Source organism: Hippopotamus amphibius, chromosome 15 (assembly GCF_030028045.1).
Source record: "Hippopotamus amphibius kiboko isolate mHipAmp2 chromosome 15, mHipAmp2.hap2, whole genome shotgun sequence".
Classification (NCBI taxonomy): Eukaryota; Metazoa; Chordata; class Mammalia; order Artiodactyla; family Hippopotamidae; genus Hippopotamus; species Hippopotamus amphibius.
The window spans coordinates 36,622,178-36,646,165 of record NC_080200.1 but is presented as its reverse complement, the minus strand read 5'-3'; the positions used below and the strand labels follow the sequence as shown (position 1 = coordinate 36,646,165).

The following is a 23,988-nucleotide window of genomic DNA, read 5'->3' as shown; positions in this document are numbered from 1 at the left end:
CCAACAGTAAAAGGCGGGTATTATATGGGTGGATGATATTAAGGAATTGTATCTTAAACTCCTTACTTTTAATGGAATAATAGAATTGTGGTTTATAAGAGGAATCTTTATCTTTCAGAGATAATGGTAAAATATTTATGGATAGGATGATGTGTTGTATGGGATTTGCTTTGAAATAATCTGGGGAGGGGGGAAGTGACTAGGAGTACACATGAAACCAGACTGGCCCTGAATGGATAACTGCCTAAGCTGGATACATGCATTTTACTATTCTATCTTTGTACATAATTTGACATTTTCCCTAACAAAACTTTTTTGACAGTAAAAGTGCTGATCAAAAATTGTCTCTAAATCAAAGGAGTAAAGTAAGAAATAAAGCTTTCACCAAGTGGAAATGCTCAATTCAGTCATTTAAAAACATTCAGTCTTCAAGTTTCATTAGCCTTTAGCTGCAGGGTCACATTTTCTTCAGCCCTTTGGCTTCATTCCCTTCTAAGTCATATCAGAAGCACCATTATTTATGAAATTACTAATAATGGCTTTCTAGGAGACTTCATCTATCATTTTTAATGTTTCCTCCCCTCCTATTAAGCTGCAGTCATACACAAATACATCATTAGCCAAAGGAATAATAACTGAAAGTATCAAACTCACTCATTGTTCATTCTCTCTATAAAGCGAAGAAGAAAGGGGTGTGTATGTGTGTGAGAGAGAGAGACAGAGAGAGAGAAAAAGAGAGAGAGAGTGATTTTAATAAAAAGGACCAATGCATAGAGTTTGCCTTCCAACACCAGAGGAGGTGGAGAGTATGATCAAATTCTTACAGAGCTGCTAGGAGGCCAAGCAGCATCACGGCTCAGAATCAATCAGATGTCTGGCTCACCTTTCCTTCAGGGTCTAGCTTGACTACATCTGAGTTCCAGTGAACAGTCAAAGTTCTTAGAACTAAGCAGCTGTTCACAAATGCATCATATGCAACACCAAGGAGGAAAATACTTCCTTTCCTCCAGAGCAAAAACAGACTCAGATAGCAATCAAACGACAAAATCTCTTTAAGATCACTGAAAATTGAGATATTCCAAAAAGAAAAATCTATTCATACTCTTGTGTCCCTCTGCCTACCTAAAAGATTACCGTTGGTGGGGACCTAGACTGAGTGAACTGACGTGCTAATGAATTTGCTACTGTTCCTTCCTGATCTTAATTTTAATCTTATTAAAAAATTAGGATTCCCCTTTAGATTGATTCCCATAGTTCTATAGTTATGTTTCACTGTTTCCCATTTAAGAAATATTGCAAGCTAAAATGATAAAAATCCTAGCAGAGGACTTGAACTCTTTCAAAGAACTCTTCAATTGGTAGATTTTAAAAAACAAAATGGTACGGGGAGGGTGGGGGGGACTCGAGGGAGGGAGGGAATATGGGGATATGTGTATAAAAACAGATGATTGAATTTGGTGTACCCCCAAAAAAGTAATAAATAAATAAATAAAACTATAAAAAAAATGGGTAGATAATGGATAAAATATTTCATACATGAGATTAATGTTAATTACATGTGACTAGGCAGTGGATACTTTAGAATTCAAGAGAGGGCTTAAAAAGGTAAGATGCAGAAGAAAGAAAATACAAATGGTCAATCCAGCACCTTCCAAAGCCCAAAGCTTGAGCTAGTATTACACATACAGGATGTATCCTTCCAATTGCAATAGCCTCTACCCCCCCACAATTTTATCAGGTTTACAGAAATGCCATAAAGATATTTATTTATTTTGCAGGTAGTTTTGCCTCCATCGCAAAAGGCATTAGTTAAATACACTCCCCAAAAAACCTTGTGGCAGAATGCAAAGTACATAACAGCAAAGGATGCTGTGATTAAACCCCCATTTCATAACTTGCTACATATGTAAACTTGAATAGTTAACTTTCCTGACTTGAGTCGCTTCATCTATAATAACAGAAATTGTTATATTTAACTCACAGAGTTATAAGGATTAAGTGACAATAAATATACAAATAAATAGCATAGTACCTGGCCAATGGCACGTGCTTAAGAGCTATTAGTTCCCTTCTCGTAAAAATATTAGATTTATAATTTAGCTGTGGCTTTTAAACCTTAATCACAGCTTTTAATCATCAACAGGACCCTCCAAGTAAGAGGAATTTTCTTTATAAAATTAACATGTCAATATGTTAGTCAATAAATCCACTTCTAGTCTGAAAAATATTGAATGTGAATAATAAAACTAAGGATTAGTTTTCAACATAATGTTTTCCAGACAGTCATAGATTAAAGTATTTTTGGATAGCCAAATATAGTTTCCGAGTAAAGAACAATAAACAGCTTATGTTCCTAATAACAGCCTAAATTCATAAACTTCACTAATACTGGCTGTCTTTTGTTTAATGTATGCTCATTTGTTAAATTACAGTAGAAATCATTCTTTGCTCCCAGAAAGTCTGTGAGCATTAAATGTGTCTCTAATTGGCACAGGAGGTAAAGGTCTGCCCATTGGGTCAGTGCAGTTTTTATTCCCTAGCAGAATGAGTAGGGCTTGGCTAGGTTCTTCCACGGTCCTCTATTCTGTCCAGGGCAACCGGGAACACAATAAGCTGGGGGCATCGCCCTGATATACAGGAACCATAGACAGAAGACACACCTGCATATATGGTGACTTAGCTGAATATGAGCTTACAAGGGAGAAATAACGGCAGCAAGGAAACAACAGACCCACAAACCAAAGCGGCAGTAACCGAATGTTAGATTGGGACTTTTTTGTCCCTCTTTTGACTGACGTTCAAATGTGACAGCTATGAGATGCCAGCATGTGAGACAGATGGTCAGAAACAGAATTTTCACAGAAAATGGTCAAAAACAAGTTCTAAGATTTTTGGGTCCGTTAGCAAGATCAAGGAGCAGAGTATGGGCCACAGCAGAGGCTTCTGTATAAAGGGCTTTGAAGAAAAGTGAGCTGTGATCCTACCCTCTCTGCTCCAGCAACCAAAAAGTGGGGTTAGTGTATGCCTACCCCTAAATCAACATCTCACAGAGTCTGGATGACAACGGGAGAGCATTCCACCCTCCGGAGAAGAACCAGGATGCAACTAGGGAATGGTGTGTCTGACTTCTACCTGAGAAAGCAGAACTAATCATTCTGGGGAAGTAACTACACTACTACTGAAGGTAGGACAATAAATGTGCAGGTGCTTCCCAGATGTGGGCCATGTGGGAGAGGACCAGCATGAAGATGCTTTAATATTTTCTCAACAAGATGCTGTGGAAAGAAGAGACGGTCCTATCAGTGAGAATCTATGTGTGGACCACATGAAAACTAGGAGATCCTCGGAAAGTGTCCAGCCATCATCCATCAGGGCAGACCCTGCAGAAGGAGCCCAGAAAGGGGTCACCAAAGACCACCTCCCAACACACAGAGAGAGAGAGGGATCAGCTTTAAACATCGGAAAGGGCCAGAGAGCATGGAGGCAGCTTATAGCATTACCAGTCACCAGCCATGTAACAACTTTCCTGCCCTACTTCCTTGCCTTCCCATTCTCCTGAGCTTTGGCCCTGTGGTACCAAGCTGAGTTGGTGGAGAAAATGAATGGAGAGAAAAAAGCAAAAGAAAACCAAACAACCTGCCCCAAAGGTAGGCAGTCTGTTCTGCCTATAGCTGAGAAACAGTAGTGAAAGGAGATACACTGCTTTTGAATGCACACTGAAGCAATGTTCACTAGTTGGGACTAGATCCTTTAACTCTAGACTCAAGACTGAGTTTGTGAATTCAAGTGACCCACTGACAGTTTATTACCTGAGAATGAGCTCATGCAGAGGGAAAACTTCCCTAACTGAATAAAGTTATAGGCACCACAGGAGATAAAAAATGCTGTTTTGATTTCATCCCACAGGTAGAACTTGTTCAATATATCAGAAACAAAACACACACACATACACACACACGCACACATTCACACATGCTTGCTTGTTACAGCTGGTCTCTTAAGACACATTCCCTAACAGAGAACAGTCACCATCAATGCTGCTTTTTAAAATGATCAAAAATAGCAGTACTGGAAACAATATTTGACAAGAGATAATAACGCTAAAAAGCCAAAAGGAAGACCTCCAGAACAAGAGAAGAGGATCAACTGCCACTGCCCCTCCAGAAGAATAAGGCACTGCCTGCTCTTTAAATAGTTCCAGATGGCAGTTTTTAAAGAAATGCAAAATACTAGACTAGAATAACTGAATAGGAAAAAAAAGCTGATACCAGTGTTGGTGACAGAGTGGAAACAGTGTGAGTGTAAATGGGATAATTTTTTGAAAGAAATTCAATATGTATCAAAAAATATAAAAAATTAACCAAGATATTCTCCTACTAGGGATTTATACTAGGAAAATCATCCAAGAAATATGAACATAAGCTCAAAAATATTATTAGTAGTATTAAACAATTAGAAAATCAGACAAAACAAAGGAAAAAGCATCTTTCAGACATTAGGAAACAGGCAGTATAGGACTATGATCTCTGAGAAAAGGGAAGCCAATAAGGTGTGTCTACAATTGCCCCAGGCTAATGTCTAGAGAGTTTACAGGCTGCTGTGCAGGGGGGAATCCAGGAGAAATCCAGCTGTCTCATCTGTGTTCAGAGACAACAAGTCAACTAGAGAGGTGACTGCTATACAGAGAAAGAGCTCAGAAGATTTGCAAAAGATTAACTCAAGTTTGTTGGCAGAGCACTGATGTGTGTATGTCATAAGAAAAAATTATCGAAGCCCTGGTGAAGAACCACTAGGAAGTATCAGGCAAAAAATGTCCAGAACTCACACAGGTCTGGGAATAATCCATGTTCCTACTAGCCAGAGGGAAATGCCATGGGGCATCAGGTAGAGTCCTCAGAAAGAAACTGCATTAATAGTGGGGCTAATTAGACAGAAACTAAAGGCTGCTCTTAGCTAACCTCAAAAAGCTTAAAGCAAATACTGAAAGAATCAACCTGAGTCACATGTGTAAGACTTGCACTGTGAGAAACATCAAAGGATGTCCTTTAAGAAAAAGGAAAATAACATCAGATTGGCAATCTGAACTGATGTAAAGGAAAAGTGAAGGAAAGGGCAAATATATTGGCAAAATAGATACAATACACAATTTTTAATATATATAGATTATATTATAAAAATATGCAATATTTTTCTCATTTTTCAATTTTTCTCATTTTTCAATCTCTTTAAAAGCCAGTTGACTATTTAGAGCAAAAACAATAACAAAGTACCATGGGTTTATAACACATGCAGAACAAAACATATGACTAAATATTAATAGCAAATAGTATAAGAACATGGAATATAAGTTTACAGTTGTACAGTTCTTATGTAAAGTGATATAACTTGAAGTAGACTGTGATAAATAAAAGATGTGTATTGTAAACCCTGGAGGGAGAAAAAAAAAAAAAACCCTGGAAGAACCATTAAAAAATATATATAAGAATATGTCAACACTGAATATAAAATGGAATCATAAAAACACAACTAATCCAAAAGAAAACAGAGAAAGAAAAAAAGGAAGAACAGCTGATAGATTTAAAACCAACTATGTTGATAATTACATTAAATGTAAATGGTCTAAACCTCCAATTAAAGATCAGAGATTATAAAACTGGATAAAAGAACAAAACCTAACTATATATTAACTAAAAAAACTCACTTAAGTGTAAAGATAGATTACAGGTAGAAGAATGGGAAAAGATATACCATGCAGCATGACTATATTAATATTAGACAGCAGACTTCAGGAAAAGAAACATTACCAGATATAAACAGAGAAATAATTTTAAAAAGAGGTAAAATTGTTAAAAGAACATTATCTTAAATGTGTACTACTGCAACTAGTAATGGAGCTCTAAAATATACGAAGCAAAAGGCGATACAACTGAAAGAAGAAATATACAAATGCACAATTATAACTAAAGATTTCAAAGCTCCTCTTTCAGTAACTGATAGAAAGACACAGAAGAATGGAACAACACCATCTACCTACCTGACCTAATTGACAGTTATAGAACACTCTAGCCAACAAGAGCAGAATACACATTCAAGTACAGAAGGAACAGTCACAAAGATAAACTATATTCTAGGCTGTAAATACATCTCAAACTTGATAGAAACCATATAAAGTATGTCCTCTGGCTTCAAGAAAATTAAACTAGAAATCAGCACAAAGTTTTGTGGGAAATCACCAAATATTTGGAAATTAAATGACGTACTTCTAAATAACCAATAGGTCATGGAAAAAAATCACAAGGGAGATAAGAAAATATTCTGAAGAGAATGATAACAAAACAAAATAAATAAAAATTTGTGGAATGTCACTAATACAGTGCTTAGAAATTTATAGCATGGCCCTTAACACATGCCTAATAAATATTTGTTGAATGAATGAGGTAACTTAATCCCCAGAGCAAGCATATGTTAAATATTCTCATTTTACAAATGAGTACACTAAGGTGAAATAATTTGCCACACCACCAATAAGTGACAGAACCAGTATTTTAGCACAGGTATATCTAATTGCAAAGTTCTATACTCTTTCTGCTACATTACACTGACAGAGAAAGAACACTACTGTATAACTGTAAAAGCATTATACCATCACATACATAATGTTCACCTGTCCTTTCTCCTTACCATGGTTTGTAGTTACCAGAGTATTGGGACCAAATGGATAAGACAACAATATGTTAAAACTATATTTATATTTGTACGTTTATATCTTTTTCTATACCATAATCTTTATATTTCTATATCTGTATTTACAGATTTAATATTTGGACTATAATTGACAGATCTAAACCAATAGATGAAATCTTGAACATAAACCACCCCCAAGCTATACAAGTAGGAAGACTGGAGACTTAGCTTGTCTAAAATAGATATCAGGACTTCCCTGGTGGCACAGTGGTTAAGAATCCGCCTGCCAATGCAGGGGACACGTGTCCGATCCCTGGTCTGGGAGGACCCCACATGCCTCAGAGTGGCTAGGCCCGTGCACCACAACTACTGAGCCTGCTCCCTAGAGCCTGTGAGCCACAACTACTTAGCCCATGTGCTGTAACTACTGAAGCCTGTGCTCCTAGAGCCCATGCTCTGCAGCAAGAGAAGCCAACGCAATGAGAAACCCGCACATCGAAACAAAGAGTAGCTCCCACTCGCCATAACTAGAGAAAGCCCTTGCGCAGCAATGAAGACCCAATGCAGCCAAAAACTAAATAATTTATAAAAAATAAAATAAAATAGCCATGATATCTAGAAGACCAAATCAACTTCATGTACTCATACATGTAGCATACATGAATATGCCACTGATTTGTACTTAATCTTCTAAAAGGCACAAAGAAATGAAAAACATGAAGGAAAAATAAACACCTAAACATGCTATTCTCCTTTGCCCTAAGAATCCCTCATTTCAATTCTCCCTGCGCAGAAGGAGCAGGCCCTTGGCTATTATGTCGCTCATACACAGCAACTCTGTCCAGCAGGCAGCTGTTGCATGCTTTTAAACACCAGCTCCCATAGCTGATCACACACATCAACTTCTCTTCACAAGTCAATCATTTATGGCAGCTGTTTCCCAAAAATAAGCATTAGGAAAGCCAGGGCAGCTCTGCACGGAGAGTCGACGGACTGCACATCTTCCTATATTTCCGGAGCTTGCCTGGGGTTTTACCGTCATTAAAATAATCAGGGAACTCAAAGGAGCCAACTACTGTTTTGTCACATTATCTCTCTTTGGATGCTCAGGGCAGAATTTTTAAAACTCTGTGAAAATGGGACCCATGCTGCATACTAAGAAGCTATTAAAGGATAAGACAAACAGCATCCACACCATTTGCCTGCCTTAAAAGCTTAATGTTTATTATAATCTGACAGCGTAATGATTGATGGGGATGCCATGATGCGGAGAAACTCAAGGCTTTACAACCACTGAAAGACTATTAAACTCAGTGAAAATATAAAACTAAATGAAAAATGATATAATAAAACTGAACTTTTCAGCTCCTTGACTGCCAGACCTTGCAATAAAAGCATATCTAAATTTTATAAATCAACATAAATCTTTGAGGCAAATAGACATAGATCTCTCACTGAAACTATCTAAGGAGGCTAGGCTGTATCTTATCCATAACCAGTAAGAACAAGAAATGTGTCCCCAAATTTGGTACTTGAATGTGAACTTTGGACACACAGATTGTACGAGTTAGTATAAAATAGTCTTGCTTATGCCAGTGTATTTTAAGGCAAATACTCCCTCTTTAATGTTAAGCAACAGTGCATTAAAGAAGGTAAAAATAATAGCCACCGTTTATGGAGTGCTTCGAGGCTTCACTTTTGACTTTCTTCTCATTTAATTCTAACAAAAACATGTACTTCAGATTGTGTAATTTTAAGGGGTAGAGCTAAATTTCAAATCAGATCTCTTCCAAACCAAAGCTCATGGTCTTGACTCAAGCTATCCTGCATCCAAAGGAATCAAAATATATACTGTGTGTCACATATAAAGAATCTAAGTGATTATCAGTTACTAAAAGAACAAAAATGCTCATTCAGAATGACACTATCAACTTCCATGACCAAGAGTGGAACCAGACACAAGAACACTTTATGCTTAATTTTTCTCCATGTCCCTTCAGAACTCCAGAGTTCCCTATTGCTGCCCCACTCGATCCAGTGCTTTGGAAACTCAAGAGCTCCAAAACGTATTAAGAAAATTTTTAAGCAATAAACACTGATGTTTTAATCATTCACAGGAATCTCCATACGATATGTAAAATTGTGATACATATTGGAAAATCTCTCCTACAAATGACAACTACATAATGCATACTCTCACTGTGAGAGCTTTAAGCCTCACTGTGTGCTAAACCATAATAAAAACAAATCAGGACTTCCCTGGTGGCGCGGTGGTTAAGAATCCGCCTGCCAATGCAGGGGACACAGGTTCGATCCCTGACCCAGGAAGATCCCACATGCCTTGGAGCAACTAAGCCCATGAGCCACAACTACTGAGCCCATGTGCCACAAATATTGAAGCCCACATGTCTAGAGCCCGTGCTCAGCAACAACAGAAGCCACCGCAGTGAGAAGCCTGAGCACCACAACGAAGAGTAGCCCCTGATCCTCGGAACTAGAGAAAGCCCTCCCACAGCAATGAAGACCCAACACAGCCAACAACTAAATAAATAAATAAGTAAATTTATAAAAAACAAACAAAAAAAATCATACACTAACTTATTAAAGATGCCAAGTTCCCTGAAAGCAAAAATGTATTGGACATGTTTCCGCTCCATACCTAGAACCACTGTGAAATTTGATTTCAAAATTCACTAATAGTCCAGAGAAATAGACTCTATTTAAAACTCAGTCGTTTCTGTTCATAGTAACCAATCCTAGCCCCTTCTCTGCCAGGCATCTCCAACTTCTCCTTAACTTATCAAATGATAACAACCCGTTTATCCAGCATATACTGTGTGTCAAGCTCTCTGATATATACTTCATATGCATTATATCATTTATTCCTTTATATAGTCCTATAAAGTAGGTACTATTATATCATTCCCATTTTACAGATGAGGAAAAATAGGCAACTGCTTCAAGTTACACTGCTAATAAGTGACAAAAATTGGATTTCAACCTAGGTCTGTCTCACTACAGGGCCTTTACTCTTAACTGCTAATCTGTGAAAGGCCAGAGAGGACCCCTGAAATTATCTAGTCTCAAATCCTCATTTTATAGATGAGGATGCTTTAAGCCAAAGAGCTCACATCAATCATGTTCAAGGTTATACTCTGATTACTGGTACAGTCAGGGCTAAAACCCACGGCTTCCTTTTCTATGCTCCTTCTACTACTTCCTATAGCTTTTTTCTAAAATTTGAAAAGAGAAATACATTCTCATTTTCTACACAAATAAACATTTCTATAAAGTATCAATCTGGTTTACTGTACAATGCTCAGGAGACCCACTCCAATTTCTCTGAAGCCTCCAAAAGCTGCCAACTCTTATAGCTATGGCTGACTTAGAATGACAAACATTTTTAAACTAAAATAATAATATAATCCATAATCTGCTGAGAGTTCTTACTATTAATGGGTCAATGATATTTTCCCCTTACATTTTAAAAATGATTGATGATCACCCTTTAATACACTCAAACTTGGTTCTCAAACTTGGTTACATATTGTAATCACCTAGGATTGATTTTAAAATGCCCAGTTCCCTGGCTGGGCATTAAATTGGAATCTCTAAGGGGGGCATCGAGGTTATCACCATTTTTTTAAATTCCCAAGTGCTTCCAATATGCAACCACATTTGAGAACCAGGGCTATATATAATAACAACTGAAACTTTAAAATAAAGTTTTGGGAGATCACACACATATATACGCAACAGAATTGAAAACATGTTCACACAAAGAGCTGTATGTGAATATTCATGGCAGTATTATTTATAATAGCAAAAAACCAAAAACAGCCCAAATGTCCAATCTCTAACATTTTCATCAACTATATTAATCCGCCTTCCTCAAAAAATGAGAAAAAACTTAAGAAATTTCAAAAAAAAAAAACGCTCATCATAGAACACCAGCCTCGGTTACTTAAACTCCTTTTAGCTGATCCTTCAGAGAAACAGAAATCCTTACACACACACACTAAGAGTAACCTGAGCTACTAGCCAAAATGAGCTCTTAATCATGGACATGCATTCATTGTTGTTTCCATGTGCTTATCAGGAAGCACCAATCAGGAGTATAAAGAATCACACTCATAAATCAACTGATTACAGTCCTTTTTCCAAAGCTAATTCCAAGAGATTTCTTCCCTGATCTAAGTCATTAGTAAATGAAAACTGTTTGCATTTCACAAGCATGTTTAAACCTCACAGGTTTTGTATTCCATAATAGAAGACAATGTGATTGATTATTCATGGGGCCACATAACTAATCAAGAGAGGATTTTAATCACTGTGAATAAGAAAATAATAGAATTAACATAAAATTAATGAACTTGTTAATTATTCTTTGTAGTTATAAAAACTTAGTTATAATAAAGATTTGCATTTCTTACTTTTTTATCAGAGTATAATTAACTCGTTACTTTTTACCTTCCTCAGTTTTCTGTTCCTCCATGGAAAATTATGCTTTGACCCTGATCTTACCTATTTTTAGTCTCAACTACACAGTAAGCTGGCAAAGCTAAATATTTTCGGTATTTGCTTTATTAGAATTTGATTGAAACAAGAAAGACACATTGAAATATTTATTTTCATAACAATTATATTTGTACTCAGAACGATTTGACAAGATTTTTCTTAATACTTCAAAAATATTCTGACCCAGGCATAATTCAGAAGAAAACTTGTCTACTTACAGGTATCATCCAGTTAGCCAGGTCACCGTACCTGGAAACCTGCATGGCTCCCAGCATTGTCAGATTGACGTGTCCCCTGACAAAGATGAAGAAGAAATATAAAGCAAACTTCACAAGCTTTATGTCCCTTTTGCTTGAAATTGCCAGCAATTAAAATAAATAATTCTAACCCCCCCCAAAAAAAACACATTTGCTCTCCTCCATCCAACACCTGATTTCCAAATAGACTGGCTCAAGCTAATGCAGAGACATAACCATTAAGAGTTCTTTTTTAAAAAATTATAGCCTATATTGTCTCCAAAAACAAATTAAAAACAGGTGTACACAGTGAGTTTTTTTGCTTCAGTGAGGGAGAACGTGGCTCGATTTGAAGGCAAACACTAGCTAGAAAATGAAAACACAGTTCACAGAAAATTTTAGGATCCTCAGAAAGAGCCTTAAAAATGTTTACTTCGGTTTAGCTGGCACACAGATATATACACATATTCCTTTTTGAGGGTTCCTTTAATAATAGCGAGCTGCATGTTCCAATTGCCAACATTCAATGTGAATAATTTCACATCTTGGTGCAGCCAAACAAGCCCATGATCATTTTCTGGCTGGGAGAGGTGGTTATGTTTCAGAGTCTTGCTAACAGACTCAGGAGATGACTCAGCTCATTCCACACCGTGTGAAACATGAGGGGCTCCGTTATTACATACCCTCTAATCATCGCAAATGATTCATCACTGGAGAAATAAGAGGCTCCTGGAAGAACAGTAACTGTTTCCTTGCCTACACACACGCACGCACACACACACACACAGAGAGACAGACACAGACAGACAGACACAGACACACACACGGGAAAAAAAAGAGGAAAGAAAAGGCTGTTAGATTTCGGTGAGTGGAAATCACAGTAGAGACAGAGGTCTGTACCTTCTCTGTTTCGTACAGAACTAAGGGTTCCTTAACCCAAATGCAGCAACAACAGGGGTGTGGGGACACAGTGGGAACTGTCTGACTGCGAAGAGGAGCATTTTGTCACTAACATTGTTCAGATTTGCCCTTGCATGGTGGTAATAAAAAACAGATCAACTTTTAATTTTATTGTTTTGAAATTCTCTACAGACAATGCACCCCTCTATTGCCTATTATTATATAACCATCCCTGCCTCCCACCAGACCCAGTCCCTTCACAAGCCCCTGTTAAATGCTAACAGGAGTGAGGAGGAAAGGGGTTCCTGGGATGCACCTCTCAAAACCCATGCTACTATAAGTCACTGGTGCAAAGATACTGTGGAATAAACAAGCAGAAATACAACTTGAAGGGAGTGACACAGGAGATGCTCCTCAGATATTTCTTAAAAATCAGTGAATAATCTAGAAAGGGAGGTTCCACCTAATTCCTTAACATCATTGGGCCTGAATCTCTTCTTTCAATCTCCCCCTCCGCCACCCCCTTCATCTTTCCTCTCTTGCTGCTGTGTTTCTATTAAAACCAAAGAAGGTCCTCTTGGAAGGACCTCTCCCAAAACTTACATCTCAGAATAAAGGTCCAGAACTGGAAAAGTTCTTCAAGCTCATCTAGTCCCCACACAACCAATAATATCACTGGACTCAAACTTGAGCTGCTTTTTTCTTGTGATCTGTCTTTGTCTGTTCAGGAGCTTTAGGTGCCTAGAAGAAGCTTCTATGACACCTCATACCATTGCCCCAGTGTAACAGGATAGACAAAAAGAAGACGAAACAAACTGATTCCAAGATTGGAATAGAGAAAAGCTCTTGGACGCAACAGGACCAGAGTGATCTGATCATTCCCAGCTGTGCAACAGCAGCTGTACCCTCAACTTCTCAAGTCTTCCCTGAGAGCTAACTACATCGATATCCCTCTCCATGAGCTCAAGTATAAAGCAAGAGTAAGACTATTTATATCATGCTGAATTATTTACTACCAAAAAAAAAGTTTGATTCTCAACAAAGGAAACATTTTCACATCTTTTAAAGGAAGATAAAGCTGAAAAGCTCTGGAAACTATTTTCTGGTGTGGTTAGTAGGGCCTGGCTGTTAGCACATAAGATTTGGAGAATTAAATGAAATAATGCATGCAAAGTCCTTACTCTAGTACCTGGCATAGAGAAAGGACTTTGTAAACTTTAGCTTTTATTATGGTCGTTGTTATTATTCCTCACTCCAAATCTACTTGTGAAAAAGATAATGCCATCACCCCTTTAGGGATAAATGCTACAGGGGCAAGCCATTCGCTTTTATGATGGGGTTACACACCAGCCTGTGAACTCCAGGTTTCAGGACAACAGCAATACAAGTAAACCTTCTCCGAACACAACTTCCATGTCCAGCAAGTACAGTTCTAAGCCAATCCTGCGAGGTGGACACGCAAGGCAGAACTTAGAGGCTGAACGTGCAGAGAAACAAAAAAAATCTTAATTCTTTGTTCTCTATGTGATAAATCACGATGACTACCAAAGGACCATCTCTATCAGCTGGTAGTACATAGAAGGCATTATTTACCACTCTATAGGAAACTTTGAGATCAAGGCAGAGAGCTTCAGCTCTCCCCATGTGGTTTATGAAGAATGGCTTTATTAAAGAGCCCAGAAAATAACTCTTCTGAAACAAAGTTATTGTCAAGCCCCTGCTAACACATTTTGGTATCTCATAAACACGTTCTTTGGAAGCAAAGTTAGTTTTCATCATTTTTAACATCTAAAATCCAAACAAAAAAAGACATCCTAAAGTTGAATCCATGCTTTTCAAATACAGTGTCCAAATTTAGTCAAGAAATAATTACAATCAATGCTATAATCAACACCTTAAAGAAGAGGGGCTTTCTTATTTGGCTTTTCCTAGTTGATTTCTGTCTCCTCCAACTTTGCTCTGCATCTGTCTATATCCTCTAATGATATTCAGGCAATAGCGTTATTCAATTTCATAGTTATTGCGTCCTTCGACTCATGATGTAACACATCATTCACTCAATATCAAGTAAACGTCTACTCTGTGCCTTGAACAATGTTACACACAAAATGCAGATGCCCTAAACGAACAGCTCTCAGTTAACACGCATCAGAATCGCACGGAGGTCTTACACAAATGCAGACTGCTGAGCTCAACTCCCAGAGCCTAAGAATTTCCATCTCTAATGGGTCCCCAGTGATGGGGATGCTAACGCTGTGGCTCCGAGGACCACACTTTGAGAACCACTGCCCTAAGCAAAAGGAACACAATACCCAGCAAGAGAGATGAACACACACAAATAATTACAAGGCAAAATGTGGTATGCTTGTAAGACACTAGATGTGTTGTGGGTTTGAAGGAGGGGCACTTCTGAGCCGCAGAGGGATTTGGAGAGGACAAATAAACTGGGACTTGAAGGACAGGTATAATTCATTTCAATAGGGCATTATCGATAAAGAGATGGGGATGAAAAAGGAAGGGACAGAATATAACAAAGAAGCGAAGGGCAGAGGAAAAGCAAAGGCATGGAGGAAGGAAAGCACGAGTCATGGTCGGTAAAGATCCAGCAGTTCGGCAGTGTGAGTCCAGTATGCGTGGACTCAGTATGCGTGGACTCAGAAGACCTTGTTGGGTGTAGTGAAAGATAAATTTGGAAAGGTCAGTCGCAACCATTAGATAGATCTTGAATCAGGCCTGTGATTCTTCAGATGTGGCACACAGACCTCTAGAGCAGACACTATTGATGCTGGGGGCTGGATAACTATTCTGGCTACTGTAGGATATTTAACAGCATCTCTGGCCTCTACCCACTAAATGACAATAACAGTGGCAATCAAAAATGTCTCCAGGCATTGTCAAATGTCCCCAGGGGAGAGAGATCACCCCTCTTTCCCACTGAAAACCACTGCTCTAGAGGCACATGGCAGGAACCAGGGATATTCAAAAGCCATGAGATTAACATGGTGCTTCTTTTTAAGTAGTTTTAATCAAAAGGAAGTCATTTAAAACATTATTTTGATATTAAAATAAGAAAATAATATTAATAGGAAAGAATGCAAAATGAACATTAATATGAAAGCTAACATGAGATTTCTCAGAAATTTCACAATTGCACTGGGATACTGCAAATCTTCCTGGGACCCTGGGAATGTTCTAAGCACTGTCTTATGCACCTCTTAAAACTCAGGTTATCAGTGGATATAGCTCAATGTGCAGAGAAAAAGGCCAGGGTCCAAGAGCAGGAGACCATGTTTGAGTCTAGTCCCTAACAATGTGATCTTCAGCAAATCACTTCACTTTTCTGGGCTTGAGTTTCTCCATCTGTACAAGTTTTCACTTGAGGCTCAAATGATATAATATATATGAAAAAAGTATGCTGTAAACTATGTAGTGCTATATAAGTGGTCATTCACTGTTATATAAGCATATGAGATTATTATTTAGAAAAAGGGATCCTTAGAAACAGTTATATTATTATTTCAAAATTTTAATACACTGATTATGCTCAGAAATATAACTCTGTTCCAAGGGATTTCTATAGAAATCCTTTCAAATTAAACAAACAATGGGCTGATCTTCCTGGTAATTTCCAAATTTGTGGAGCTGAGGAAACTACAAAATTATATTCTGGGTTCTCAAGTTCAAAGTATTTCCTCCCTAACTTAGCTCCAAAGGCCAAAGCATCATAAATCCCAAAGAGGACTTGGATGGAAGAGACAGGATACTATTAAACTGATTTGCAACCTGGCTTCCCAAAAGCAGTGAATTCTTGTTTTACAAAGTAGTTTAAAATTATACGTGGCATCTCAGAAGTTGAAATCTAAAACTGGTGGCTTCATTAGGACTGAGCTACTTTTAAGTTCAGTGGAATCAGAAACGCCTACTGTCCAATGATGTCATTGAAAAGATTAACCGCTTTTCCAAAGAAAGTGGGTTTTATGAGCTCAAGCCTGAAATGTGGAAAATGGAGTTATTCATTTTGCAAATAACTCGCTAACATCATAAATTAATTAAACCAAGCAGCAAATATTTTCACAGATCAATGAGCTATTGCTAAAGGGTACAGTACAATTAAATTACAGCCTTGGTTAAATGTCATTGCTTTACCACAGTGGGCCTTTCAGAGTTGAGTCGTGTTAACTAATTCAACTATTCAACCAGAAGCTGTTTTACGTTCAAAAATCCTAGGTATCAAACATCAACTCGACTTGGCAGCTGGCCTTTATGTTCAGCTCCTATTGCTTCTCTTCTGAAATTTACACATACTATTTTTGAACATGAAGTAAGAATAATACTTTTGCGGGGGTAGAGTGAATAGGAGTAGAAGAAGAGTAAAGACAATCCTGCCAGAATATAAAAATTAGCTTCTTATGGGCAGCCCCACTCTAAGGGTAATCTTTAGCCGCAGCTCTGTGGCAGTGCTGCCTTGAGCATGGGCAGTGATGACGGTCAGAAGGTCTGACCTGGTCTTCCTCCTCCTCTAGGCTGCTGCTACATGTGACCCTATGTCCCAGTCAAATAAAAGGCTAATAATAAAAGGCAAAGCATGTGAGTGCAGGAATAAAGGAGAAGACAGGCTAGAGTCCCCGATTCAAAGAAACTCTGTATTTATTAGTTACAGCACTGGGCTGCAATGAGTGGCAGAGCACATCCCGAAGCACCCTTGAACCTTTGAAGGATGCTCTCCTGACTTTGATGTCAAGTAGAGGACAGTGGGTATCAACCACAACAAACCCCTCCCCACCCCCAGAGCACCAGATCTGGGTTTTGGCCACTACAGATCTAGTCCCCACCTTCTCATTATGAGAAGGCAGACCAGTTTCAACCTGGGATTGGCCAATGGGAGGCACAAGCAGGAGACCAGGCAGAGGAGACCTGCACCCTCACCCTCACCCAGGGTTCTGCAAGATGGCTGTGTTCCTCTACAAACACCCTGGTTCCTGTTAGGTGGCCCTCTCCCACAGCTGCCCCTTAAGGCCTAGGAGAGGTAAGAACTCCCTGTGGTGCTTCAACATCCTTTCTTGTTTCCTTTAATCTTGTCTACACCCTTGTCAACTGTCCCTTCCTTTAATTCTCCTCATTACCCCACCTGAGAGTGCTCTCAGGACGCTGACTGACTGACCCACCAAAGCTCCTAGCACTGTAGGTGGCCCCTCCTGCAATTTCTCCTTATCTTACTCTGCCCTGATAGGGGAGACCTCCGACAGGCAAGCCAGACCAAGAGGGCATTAGGAAGGCTTCTCTCGCCTCCTCCAGGCAAAATACAGCAGCACACTCTCCAGAAAAAGACAAAGAATCAGGCCCAACTCCTTGCTACTACTTGGCAGAGAACTAAATTCATAGCATAGGAAAACGCTGGAAAAACATGTTTTTGAGTGGGTTTACCTGCATTGATTAGATCTGCATCAACTTCATTTTGTAATGGGTAAGGACCCTGTCAAAGAAAGCACATGTTCCATTAGGAAAAGAAGTTTCTCACTCAGTCATACACTAAAACTGTAATATAAATAACTTCACTTAAAACCCTAGGAAATGATCATCAAGACTTGAGGTGAACCCTTTCAAAATAATCCCAATATTTTCATGGCTCTGTTTCTCACACTGATTAGTCTTTTCTACGCTAAAAACTGTGATTGGGTAAGTGAAAAATATTTTCTAAAAACTACCAAGTCTGAAAGAAATGTTAAGCTTTTGGAAATATAGGTCAGTAAAAAAATAATTATTTAGTACCTACCATGCAGCTGATGTTATTCAGAAATCTTCCTGGTAGTATGTCAATGAATACAAACTGAACGGCTGCCGTATTTGGCTAGAAGGGTCTGCACAGGCAGTGTCGGCTTTTTGGCAAGCAGCACCTACAGGCTCGGATTTGGAGTTCTAACCTTATCTGTCATCCCACCTAAGTTTTGATACCTTTATTTTCCCTTTGCCTGGTAATTCTCACTAAATTTTTGGTTTTTAATTCTCTGAGTATTTTTATAAACCATCTCTAATTACTTGGAGTGAATAGTTTCATAAGATATATTAAACAAAAAGGGAGGAAATGAAAAAAGGGAAAATAAAAGGTTTAAATGAGAGGCAAGAATGAGGAAATACTGGCTGTGACATTTTAACATACTTTCAAAAACAGGAACCAAAAATGTATTCTTTAAATAACTTGAAATGGCAACTAATGTTTTAGGCCTGTGTACATTTTTCTTTAAACAGTGACCATGGGTAATTCGTACTGACTTATTTCCCTTGTCTTCAAAATGAGGGAATTGGTCGCTCTAGATGATCTCTAAGGTACCTTAAAACTGTGAGTCTTTGACTGCAATATGAATGTGCTTCTATGCAGACTCACATCATTTTTCTGTTTTTGAAAGTGGTCACAATTATTGCCTCAATCAGTATCAACTGCACGCTCATGACCCTGATTTATATTTTAAATACTGGATATGCACTTTCTATATTACAATTCGTACTGCAGTAACAGGTAAGAGCTACTGAGAAACAATAAAAGATTAGGAATGTTATAAATGGTCAGACAACAAGTAATCGCTCCCATAATTAATAATAAATAAAAAACAGTACCCAGGAAGCTGAAGTACTTAATTTTATTATAATATTGAATAAAAAGAATGGCCAAATCCTATGAAAATATCGAGCCCATCTGGAAGGTTAATCTTGAGGAAGGGAAAATTCTACCCTTTTGAACAACACGGCCTCAAAATGAGTATTACATGAGGAGAACTTTTTGAATTAATCAACTGTCAAAAAACATCCTGTCCTAAAGTAGAAATATTACCTTCAGTTTCTCATGCTGCGTCTTACTGATTTTTATTTAATGTAGAATTGCGAATGACCTTCATTATCTTGTTCAATCACACAAAGATTAAAAGCAGCTACCTAAACAGGATGGTGTGAGGTCTCTGAAACAGATGCAATCCAGGAGATGGAAGCTGATTCAGTGACAAAGGAGGAGCAGTCGAAAAGCTCACAGAGTCAGGAAACTACCACCTACTCCATAAAATAGGACACGATGTGCTCACAAGCACCACCATTTTACAGGAAAAGTTAAATTATTTTATCATGAGGATAAAAAGAAAGAAAAATAAGATTGGGAAATTTAAGCTAACAACTCTCAGTTATAAGAAGAGTTCACTACATAAAATACCTCATTCTCCATCAAGACTGAATAAATAAAACTTTAATTTGTATCTTACCAAGCCCAGGACTCCATTTTCACTTTGCAGGTGGACAGTCATATTGGGACTAATAAAGTTGCTGGCCAGAAGCGGGATTCCTATGCCCAAATTGGCTGGAAAAAAAGGTGTTAAGGTCTAGCATATAAAAGGTAGAGTGATTAGGTTATAAATCTTCTACATGAATAAAGCTGAACAGAACTCTTCTTTAAAGGCACTTACTCTGAATGTATTCACTGAATAGATTCTCCCACCACCGTCTAGGTATTATTTTGTAATTTTTTCAAAAAGAAAATCTCTTAATTAATCACAGCTTTCCCCACAAAGATATCAAAGTATTGGCTTCAGAAAACTACCCAAAAGGTCATTTTTATTTTAAGACTTAGCTAGCCAATTTGGACTGTATTATGACTGATGACTGACGTAACTAACATGGCCTGACCTTTGTTTAAAAACATTTTTCACTATTCAAAACTACAACTGAAAATAAAGATGATTAAAATATGCTAAAAAGGACTAACATTTTTGAATTTGAAAAAAGTTTTCTGATAACACCAAAATGTCTGCCTAAATTTTATAGATTCCTTTGGGTCACTGTGATATCCATTGGTAACTGAATCTTCTCTCAGACATAAATAGGACAGCGGGGATGTTTAAGTTTCAGTGACTGCATTTGAGACCATATAAAAAGAAACTGTGCTACAGCATCAAAGAGCTAACTGATTGGGATTAGCAGATGCAAACTATTATATATAGAATGGGTAAACAACAAGGTCCTACTGTATAGCACAGGGAACTATATTTAATATCCTGCGATAAACCATAATGGAAAAGAATCTGAAAAAGAATCTATGTACGTATAACTGAGTCACTTTGCTGTACAGCAGAAAATAAACAGAACATTGTAAATCAACTATACTTCAATAAAATTTTTTTTAAAAAAAGAGCTAACTGAGGGTATTAAATCTTCTTCGTTAGATGATCAAAAGTCCCGTCTTTTATGCAGTGGTGCGGATTCGGTCTTGCCTCTCAACACAAGCAGACTGACCAGATCAGAAATACTGACACTGTCTGTGGGAACTCTCTGATGGTCCAGTGGTTAGGACTTAGCATTTTTCACTGCCATGGACCCGGGTTTGATCCCCGGTGGGGGAACTAAGGTCCCACAAGCAGCACAGCGCAGCTGAAAAACAACAACAACAACAAAAAAAACTGATGCTATATGGAACTGCTATCCACTACCACTGCACACCACAGACCTTGTCAAAATTAGTGCAAAGAATGATGACACTCTGATGAGATTCTAATAACAGTGAGTGCTTTGTGAATCAAGTCCAGAAAAGGTAAACTTTGTATATGCTGCCATACTAGAGACTGCAAAGACCAGCAGGACAACTTAATGTGCCAGGTCACCTCTTCTGAATACAGTAAGTCTATGAAGCTATAATGATGGATCCTGGGTTCACCTCTTACTGAATCACAATCTAGTGTAGAGTTATTTGTACTTCATCTCTCATGGTGATGCACAGAACACACTGAGGTGTTAATTCCATTACAAGCAGATATTTTCAGGTAAGGGCAACCCAAATTACAAGTTTTATACCTCAACTCTTTCATCATATGCTATAATATTCTCAGTCCTTTAATATTTTTTCGTGAGTCAAATGCCAGGGAGAAAAAGTCTATGTAATTTGGGTTGAAAAAGAGTAGGTGCTATGGAAAGACCATTTATATGAACTGACTTGCAAATATTTTTCATAGGCAATACAGTGACTGTGAATAAAGGGTACCTAGAAGCCATTATATCTAAAAATCAGTGTTATCACATAGTCAGTGTTAAAATACCAACGGTAAACCAACGGACTGGAGGTAAGAAGAGAACCCAGAGACTAGCTTTCACCTGCTCAGCCAACTTGGTGGACTCTGTATCTTGCTGATACTGGAGCTGGAAGAGGAGGCACTATTATACTCTCTTCCCCTATGTGAATTCCCACCATAACCCAATGTATAAACTGAAAGATAAAGTGGTGGAGGAAGAAAGAAAGTAAAAAAAGAGAGTTCTCCCAGTCAATATCTGTCTGAAAGAAGATTCTTATGGACTAGGAGAAGCTCAGAGAAGACAGACACATGTCATGTTTCTACTACCTCCTGTTCCAGGACTTCAAGTATGGCTTTACTGTATTCACCATTCAACAAATATTTATGTTATCATACACTACTTGAATTTATATATATTATTTGTATTATATAGTTCAACAGCTGATGTCTTGAAAATCAGTAAAATGGCGAACAGACTCACTGTTATTTAAGCATTCAAAATCCAAACATGAATTGCACTAAATTATCTCTACCTACCTATTTTTTGACAAAGTATTCAATTTCTAAAGCAGAATTTGAATCATTTATTGAATACCCCTAGAAAACATCAGACACAAAAGGGTACACTCTCGGAATCTCTGTCAGGGGAAATGAGAGGTTGTTAAGAAGTTGGATCTTATGTTTCAATGAGTATGTAAATGTCAGAACAGAGAGAAAGTAAATAGCACTGGTTATAACTAGTACTTCTGAGATCTGAAACCCTCATCTTGGGTAATCTCTTTTCCCAATTACCTTTAGCCAAATGCCAAATTGTACTGAAATTCATTATATATTAGAGAACAGCTAAGCAAATTTTCAGTCACCATATCATTTCAAGAAGGCAAAAGGATTATAATTCCAGTTTCATTTATCTTGTTATCTTTAGGTTATACGCCTCGTTTTATAAAAACTGATCAATTGCTTTAGAAGTTACAATGGACCAGAAAAGAATCGCTATGCAGGAGGCCTAGCAACCTGATGTGAAAAGTGCAGACTGTGCCTTCGTCCAGCCCCAGAAGGAATAAAGGATACCATACATGCCATCCTCAAATTCAAGAGCTGCCCGCTTGATGATACGTTCCCTTACGTTATCTCCAGGTTTACCAGATGTGGTTTTTATAGTTTCCTCTTTCCGGATTGATAAACGCTTTAAAATAAGCAGAAATAAATCATTCATGGTTGAGCTATACCTTGTATTTTATCACTATTGAAATATAAAATTGTACTAGAAAAAAATTTAATTCTCTAGCATTACTACTATAAGGTGAATCTGAAATACAATGTAGAGAATTTTTTGAAAAAGGAATACTATGGATAACATTTGATGACAGCAATAATTCTTTACAAAGTAAGTGAAAGGTCTTCCCTGGTGGTCCAGTGGCTAAGACTCCGAGCTCCCAATGCAGGGGGCCTGGGTTCAATCCCTGGTCAGGGAACTAGATTCCACATGTAGCAACTAAAAGATTCCACATGCCACAACTAAGACCCAACACAGCCAAATAAGTAAAATAAATAAATAAATAAATAAATAAATAGTAAGTGAAAGAGGTCAGATGTTTGAAGAGGAAGATATACTTGTTCTGTCTCTTTGAAGCAAATAATTTCTCTGTTACTGTCACACTGAGTGCTATTACTGTTATTCTTAAGACTCCTGCAACTGTATTCTCAGGTGCTCTGGGATGGAGCCAGAACAAAAAGAAAGGAAAAGACCTCGGGACTCTATTTTTGCAGGGCTGTGATGTGAGAATGTGTTTACCAGGGATTGCTGCCGCCAATTGCCTATTTCCACCTGCAGAGTCTAGACTGCTTCTGCTATAATTGAATCACAGGAATCAGAGAAATATCCAGAAACCAGCCAGAAAACTATTTCTGTTACTAAATCTCCTTGACAAAGACTCTGGTTCCGAAGAAGCGGGAGAGTAGTACAGACATATATATACTACCAACTGTAAAATAGTCAGTGGGAAGTTGTTGTATAACAAAGGGAGTCCAACTCGAGGATGGAAGATGCCTTAGAGGACTGGGGCAGGGAGGGTGGGGGGGAATCGAGGGGGGGGCGTCAAGGAAGGGAGGGAATATGGGGATATGTGTATAAAAACAGTTGATTGAACCTGGTGTACCCCCAAAAAAAATAAAATAAAATAATAAAAAAAAAAAAAAAAAAAAAAAAAAAAGACTCTGGTTCCTGTTTGCAAATGTCCCGTTTTTGATCCCTGGCCCCTGACATTATCTTTAGATTGCAGAATGTCTTTATGTTGGATGTCCATGGGGGAGGGTATCTCTGAATCCACGGTATCTCTTACTGAATATCTATTCTGTTGCTAATCTCTAGACACTTCTGAATCTTGGTATCAGTCTGGTCCAGCTGATCTTCATGCTCTCAGTAGCCTTAGAATTCCTCTAATGCTCCTGGTACTCACTCCTGGCCACGATCTCATACCCACCAGCTGCCCAGAGCCCAACATTCATGGGAAATGATGTTCTTTCTGGATTCTACAATGTGCAAAGATTTCAAGATAGACAGACAGTTCTGCACACTCATATACTAAGAGTCCAGCAGGGGTAAAGCC

At 38.1% G+C, this 23,988-nt stretch overlaps 1 protein-coding gene across 2 annotated transcripts in view; it reads right to left on the bottom strand.

Moving 5' to 3' along the window:
- The window catches only part of OXCT1 (3-oxoacid CoA-transferase 1), a 138,869-nt gene that overhangs the window by 48,476 nt on the left and 66,405 nt on the right, over positions 1 to 23,988 (bottom strand). For both annotated transcript variants that reach the window (XM_057708957.1, XM_057708956.1), the window contains 5 exons: positions 22,451 to 22,565; positions 19,583 to 19,677; positions 17,763 to 17,811; positions 12,122 to 12,194; positions 11,421 to 11,496 (listed from right to left, as the gene is read on the bottom strand). In XM_057708957.1, the coding sequence (XP_057564940.1) occupies positions 11,421 to 11,496; positions 12,122 to 12,194; positions 17,763 to 17,811; positions 19,583 to 19,677; positions 22,451 to 22,565 (408 nt within the window). The remainder of the gene's footprint in view (positions 1 to 11,420; positions 11,497 to 12,121; positions 12,195 to 17,762; positions 17,812 to 19,582; positions 19,678 to 22,450; positions 22,566 to 23,988) is intronic.